Source organism: the organism of the source record quoted next (assembly GCF_019968955.1).
Source record: "MAG: Porospora cf. gigantea A chromosome Unknown PgA_NODE_58_length_51535_cov_348.576, whole genome shotgun sequence".
Lineage (NCBI taxonomy): Eukaryota > Apicomplexa > Conoidasida > Eugregarinorida > Porosporidae > Porospora > Porospora cf. gigantea A.
Window position 1 is genome coordinate 44,969 of NW_027151785.1, and position 6,567 is coordinate 51,535.

Sequence of the window (6,567 nt, forward strand, 5' to 3'; positions counted from 1 at the left end):
CAATGACAATCTCAGAACTGGCCGCAAGGACCATCGCAACACTTTGGAGGAGGGTTTTTGCGCGTGCCCAGCGGCGGCACGTTGCAGTACTTCGGACCAGAGAGTATGACGTTTCTCCACTTGAACGCTTTGCCTACCTCCTGATTGGTCTCGTCGAGGCACGAGTAGCACCAGTTGTCGCCGTGCGGGTAGCAGTCTTCGTTCTGCACGGCGTTGGCGTACCGGTACTCTTCAAGCTTGGGGTCGTGCAGCCAATCTCCAGTTGTCTTGCTGTACGTAGCCTTGTAGGCGCCCATCCACTGCGTGGATGTCTTGAGCGCGCAGCTTCGCACCTGGTTGAGTCGGTTGTCCAGTCCGGTGTTGTACCCGCTAGCGTCGGTTCCGATAGCCTTCTTCCAGTCAGGAGAGGGCCGCCATTGCCACCATTCACACTTTTCGTCCTCCTGGCAGTACTGCTGGCACTCGTGAGCGCTGTTGATGTTCCGGGGCTTCCCGGGGCCGTCCATGATGAAGCGACCACACTCAGCCTTGGAACCGTTATTGTAGGCCCACTCAGACCCGTCGTACTCGGCGGGTATGTTCATGTCGCAGCCCTGATCTTCGTACCCCATCTGCCACTGCTCAAAGCAGGAGTTGACAGGTGAAACCTTGAAGTTGGGCCATGAATGATCATTCTCTGCGAAGTAGTCAGCCCAGACGCAGTGCAGGTGAAATTCGTCTGCGTCGTGCCCCGACTCACAAGCTGAGCGGCACTGATTATTTGTCCATCCAGGCTCTCTTGAGGCGAAGCGGTCACAATACGACAAAAACTTTACCTTGAAACCGACGGAATTCCAGTAGTACTCGCCCATCTTGCGGCACTCCTCCTCGGACTCGAACTCTCTCTCCCCTTCTGCACAGAAGCTTGACTGCCCATATTCGTTCCAGCTCTTCTTGGTGACGCACCACCACCACCACGACGCTCCACCGTCTCCGGGTTTGAGGTCATTCGCCTTCGCCAAATCTGGGAACAGCATCGCCAAGTCCATGTGTCCTCCTGGTTTGTCCGCGGGGTCGTGACGCAATCCCCCAATCTCGGAGGTTATGTGGCAGGCGAAATCCGGCACTGCCCATACGGTATATACCGCCTTGTCCTTAAGGCCGCACCGTGGCTCCTTCGCTGGACAGTCTGGGTCTTGGAGACAGTCGCAGAGGTTTGTGTCGATATTGCTTTGGTCAGCGTACCTCCAGTGCGCCCATGTTTTCTTGTTGCCGAAGAGAAGCTCTTCCCCCATTACCATGTGCTTCACAGGCCATGTAACCTTGCCCTGAACCCAGTCGCAGAACTGGTAGAACGCTTTACAACCAGTCTCGTTGTCGACGTTCTTCTTACAGTGGGCATGGTAGGCCTCCATGCCCGGCTTCCCTTCACAACTTGGACCGGCCGCTACAGTCAGCAAGAGTAGGCTGAGACGCGTAATCATAAAATCACCTTTTGCATCTATGTCTATCTATAAACTGTATCTATGAACTACCCATGTTCACACGTCTGAGTACACCGTTTCAGTTCATAGGGTCGATCCGACGCACTGTCTGCCCCAGTCCCGAAGCACCAGCTCCAAAGGCTCCTTGGTACGCTAGCCCTGAACTGACACCGAAGCCGCTGCCCTCTTGAGGCTTGGGGTTGCCTGTGTTCCAGTTGTTAAACCCTTGACTGAACCCCGAAGATTGTGGTTGTCCGAAAGATTGCGGTTGTCCAAATGCTTGTCCAAAGCCTGAAGAGGAGCTCAAATTCCCAAAGGACGGAGGCTGCCCGAACCCTTGAGGTTGCGCACAGAAGTTCATGAAATTTTTTAACCCAGTGGTAGGACCAGTTACAGCCGTCGAGGCCATCCGGGCACCGAAACCCTCAGACTGCACTGAGGGCGCCACCTGAAAACCCTGCGACGCAGCTGAGTGGGCTGGCCAACTAGAGGTCGTTGGCGATTGGTGAGGCCAACCACTCTGAGTCGTGCTGGAGGGTTGGTGAGGCCAACCACCTTGAGTCGTGCCGGAGGGTTGGTGAGGCCAACCATTTAGAGTCGTGCTGGAGGGTTGGTGAGGCCAACCACTTTGAGTCGTGCCAGAGGGGGCTGTCTGGAAGGCTGCGCCTATGTCCAGCGGCGCCAACTTCGTGGGGGGCTGAGCTGGGCTAGGGACGGGGAGCTGCACCTTGATCGGTTCTGGGGCTTGTGCCTTGCTCAGAGTGGGTGATACCTTGATCAGAATGGGGGGTTCTACCTTAATCGGAGTGGGGGGTTCTACCTTAATCGGAGTGGGGGGTTCCTTCATCGGAGTGGGGGCCGCCTTCGTAGGGGGAGGTTCTACCTCACTCGGAGTGGGCACATAGAGGCTTCTGCCCTTGAAAGACGACTTGCAGGATTCGTCGGCCGAGAGCGGAGCCGGCTTTCCAGGTGCCTCCATCTGGTATGCGCGCTTTTCGGAGGCCCGCTTCTCCGACAGCTGCAGCCGCAAGGTCGCCAACCGGGTCTGTTGATCTGAAATCCGTGGACCTGTTGAGCTTGGGACGCGACAAGTATAGAACCGGGAGGTCCGATATTGGTACTGGGGAGTCTGCTTGAAACATGCGGACTCGTCTGCGGATATGCGTCGTCGAGTAGAGTCCACCTTTTTGGGGGCAAAAGACTCACAGGCTAATCTGGAACAGACCTCAACCCACTCAACTGGCATGACAGCACAGTTTAAGGTCGCGACGTCTGCTGCCGACTGTATGTCTACTTGTGACCGCAGCGACGGCAGCAACCGCACTACATGGTCTTCTCCCCGTGGCTGCGTAGCGGCGTCCAAATTCGACCTAAGCTCGCGCAGCGCCTTGTTCAAGGGGCTGACTAACGCCAGTCCCTGCTCCAGAGCCGCCATGATAGACTCGAATCGGTCCAACTCGTCGTCGCTCGAGTCCTCGGTGACGGGAGGCAGTTCCAGGGGTTCTTCTGCAGGCTTGGGCTGGCGCCCAGTCAGCATACCCCAAAGGCTGTCGAGCACACCAGGGGGAGGCGCTGGCACTCGTTCCGTTCTCATGGCACACTTCATGAGGAGACCTCCAAGCACTCACCAGTTTCCGTGTCTCCTCTCGCTCTCGCTCTCGCCGCGCGTTACGGAAGGCTCGGCGGTTCATCGCCGAAAGCCGCCGCCAACGAGTCGCCTCCTGCCGCTGCCTAGCACGGACGTGCACCTCATTGTAGCGCTGCCGACCCTCGACGCCTAGCGACTGCACTCGCGGCGCCAGCGCAGCCAGCTGGAGCTTCAGGGGCTGGAAGGTGGGGTGTTGGACCATGGCTAAACGACGGGAAACCCAGTGAGGAGTCAGCAGAAGATGGGTGGCGGGTGTGGCATGCACCCGTTGCAGCTGTTGCACCTGCTCCAGTGACATGCGCAGTGCCCCGCTGCACTTCTTGCGGCTCTTCAAATTCTGTGCGAGTTGATCTTCCACAGTCCGCAGATAAGTTGAGGTGGACTGCAGGTAGCCTTCCACGTCGAGGACTCGCGCCGCAGCGGCCTGCACCATCGCCAGACAGGCACGTAGCAGCGATCGGCGCTGTTTGTGAGGGCTGAGAGTCGAGACTTCAGACCACAACTGCGGCAGCTTCTCACACATGGTGGCGTACGATGGGGCAGGGAGTGCAACAGATTCGCGGTGACGACTGAGTAGAACCAGGCGGTTATGGTAGATTGATATCCCGCGCTTCAGGTCGGACAGCTCCATGCGCAGGTTGATGTTCATTTCCCCCTGGCCGTCCATGGCTGTGACATCCAGCTCGGCCAGAGAGGTCAGCAGACGGGAGAGTGAATAACAGCGCACGTTCTGGGCCTTCGGCAGGAACGTGCGGTGCGGTCCGTAGTATCTGGGAAGGACCGACAGCTCTTCTGCACTCAACGTCAATGGCGGAGTGTCTGGGAGGGACTTTGCACCTTCAGCAGCAGGCGGAGTGTCTACAAGGGATTCTGTACCTTCAGCAGCAGGTGGAGTGGCTAGAGATTTTGCTCCGTCAGCAACAGACTTCGCTACATGAACAGGCTCCTCAGCCTTGTTTGAGACGCCAGTTGCGCGCCTATAAGCCTCGACGCGAGGTCTCCACTCGAAGATGTTGGGGCCGTTGCGAAGGCAAGGTGCGGCTCGAGCCCCAACCCATTCATCATCCAAGGCCGAACCTTCGGCTTCAGAAGGAGGGTCTTCGCGTGCATCAGAAACAGAAAAAGAATTTTCGGAGATGGACTCGTCGCGAAGACAGCTTTCTGGTGCCATCCTCAGGGCAGAGCTCGCTTGTTGGTGCGGAATACTATCGTCAAAGAGAGAGGACTCGTCGCGAAGACAGCTTTCTGGCGCAACCCTCAGGGCAGAGCTCGCTTGTTGGTGCGGAATACTATCGTCAGAGAGAGAGGACTCGTCACGAAGACAGCTTTCTGGCGCCATCCTCAGGTCAGAGCTCGCTTGTTGGTGCGGAATGCTATCGTCAGAGAGAGAGGACTCGTCACGAAGACAGTTTTCTGGCGCCATCCTCGCTTGATGGTGCGGAATACTATCGTCAGAGAGAGAGGACTCGTCGCGAAGACAGCTTTCAGGCGCCATCCTCAGGGCAGAGCTCGCTTGATGGTGCGGAATACTATCGTCAGAGAGAGAGGACTCGTCGCGAAGACAGCTTTCAGGCGCCATCCTCAGAACAGAGCTCGCTTGTTGGTGCGGAATACTATCGTCAGAGTGAGGGGACTCGTCGGAAGCATCACCAGAGGATGACGCAGGGTCCTTTTCGCCACTCGAGGATGGAAGAGACCAGCTCGAATTGCATGACGAGGACGTACGGTCATCATCGTCCCATGCAACGCGGGACGTCGCATCTCCCTCCCCGACAACCAGCGAGTCATCTGAGCCCGACGAACGGGCGTTTTGGGGCTCTAAAAAGTCACTCCGAGGGGCTGCGTGAGGACCCCAGGCCGCCGAGCGTGCACTGCGGGGCGTCAATGAGCAGGCCAACAGGTCTGTAGTCGGTAAGGCCTCCAGACGTCCGATGTTGGGACAAAAGAGTCGAGGTAGGAGCGGCACCTCAGGGCCCTGAGTTGAGGATCCCAACTCCTCAGAATCAGATGAAGAATGAGAGTCGGAAGAGGAAGATGAGTCGCCCCTCGCCGTCTCCTCCGGGGACCCCTCCCCATCAGCGGCCTCTCCGACGCTGTCAGCGTTAGCGGACATGGATTTAGAAGAACGCCTGCTGATTTCACCTCGTTCCGGTTCATCACCACTCAGGCAGGCGGCTATGAGAGTCGAGGGGCTATCACCAAGCCGTTCCCAGCGGTGGTAGTCTTCATCCCACATGGTTGGTAAAGCTGACACGTGCGCGGACTTAGATGAGAGCATTTCGACGCTGTCTAACGAAGGCTCGGTCGGGCTTCCGTCCTCACATTCCTTCTGGTTCCAGAGAAGCTGAGTGCATGAATCGTCGCCGTTCAGGTCGCATCCTCCACAAGGGGCAGTTTTACAAGTGGTGCTCACGCATGTTTCTAGAACTGATTGGGGCGAGTCGTCATCCTCCAAGAGCTCTGACTCCCAAACTGCGCATGCCGCACGGCTACGCAGCGCGCCGCTGGCTAGGCAGCTTGTGGAACTCACCCGTAGAGAGGGACATGCACCACCACCTACCAACGCCGCCCGCGGAGACACCTCGCGCTTGGAGGTCACGCCAACAAGGCGAACCTCGGGAGTGCGGCCCGAGCACATTTGCTTCTTGCACCCTTCTGATTCGGTCATCCAGTCGGCTTCTGTGGAGCTGGAATCAGGCTCCACCGAGGTCGACGTAGAGTCGTTGTCCACGAATGCAGGGTGGTGCAGAGTCAGTATGCTGAGAGTCCCCACATTATCCGTGAAAGCCACCTTTAAGGGTGCATCACGAACTAAAAACAGATCCTTCAACGTGACGACGTCACTCATGTCGTCGTCATTGGGAGGTGGGCTCATTTCGGAGGCCATTGTAGTGTCACATACATCCCAGCAGGAGAATTGAAACTGATTGTCTGTCTCCACCGTCAGAATCCGTGCAGACCACGATGTCGCCACGAAGAACAGAGCAGCGGAACTACTGACTACGCCCTGGATTTCGGCCCAAAGGTGGGTCTGGTTGGCCGAGACCTCTGACAGGTGGGAGCTCAAGGATCGGACACACAACGTCTGCGCCGACGTACGAATTACTGAGGCTACTTCCAACCGGGAAGCGGAAGCGAAGTATATCAGAGCGAGGAAGTGGTCTCGTCCTAGGGAGACGATACCGAGAGGAACAATGAATCTGTGTGGTGGGATACGTTGGAGCTCACTTGTCCTCCCACAAACACGGGTCCGCCTCCAGCAGCTCAAGGCTTGGAACAATAGGCAATCTCTGTTTGGATTCGACATCGAATACGGCATTCGAGCCGTCGAGGATCATAGCCGCATCGTTTACGAAATGGAGACTTGGGAGAATGTCATAATGCTCAAAGGACTGAGTGGAAAATTCGTACTCAGGCACTAGATTGCCTCCTTGGGGAACCAGAAAACAGATTTTG

General features: G+C 57.1%; 2 protein-coding genes across 3 annotated transcripts; both read right to left on the reverse strand.

The window, feature by feature from the left end:
* Positions 1–11: 11 nt before the first annotated feature.
* KVP18_004427 (uncharacterized protein) lies at positions 12–1,463 on the reverse strand (the record flags this gene model as incomplete). Its single annotated transcript, XM_067957036.1, has 1 exon — positions 12–1,463. One exon carries the CDS (start codon positions 1,461–1,463, stop codon positions 12–14), a length of 1,452 nt encoding a protein of 483 aa, XP_067807576.1.
* Positions 1,464–1,542: 79 nt separating this feature from the next.
* KVP18_004419 (uncharacterized protein) lies at positions 1,543–6,449 on the reverse strand (the record flags this gene model as incomplete). 2 transcript variants are annotated; one of them, XM_067957021.1, is made up of 4 exons in its annotated part: positions 2,348–2,592; positions 2,670–3,063; positions 3,092–6,311; positions 6,340–6,449. In XM_067957021.1, the coding sequence occupies 4 exons, from the start codon at positions 6,447–6,449 to the stop codon at positions 2,348–2,350; spliced, it is 3,969 nt and encodes a 1,322-aa protein (XP_067807561.1). The 2 variants fall into 2 exon arrangements, with proteins under 2 accessions (XP_067807562.1, XP_067807561.1); XM_067957022.1 differs by having other exon boundaries at positions 1,543–3,063; positions 3,092–6,418.
* Positions 6,450–6,567: the final 118 nt, after the last annotated feature.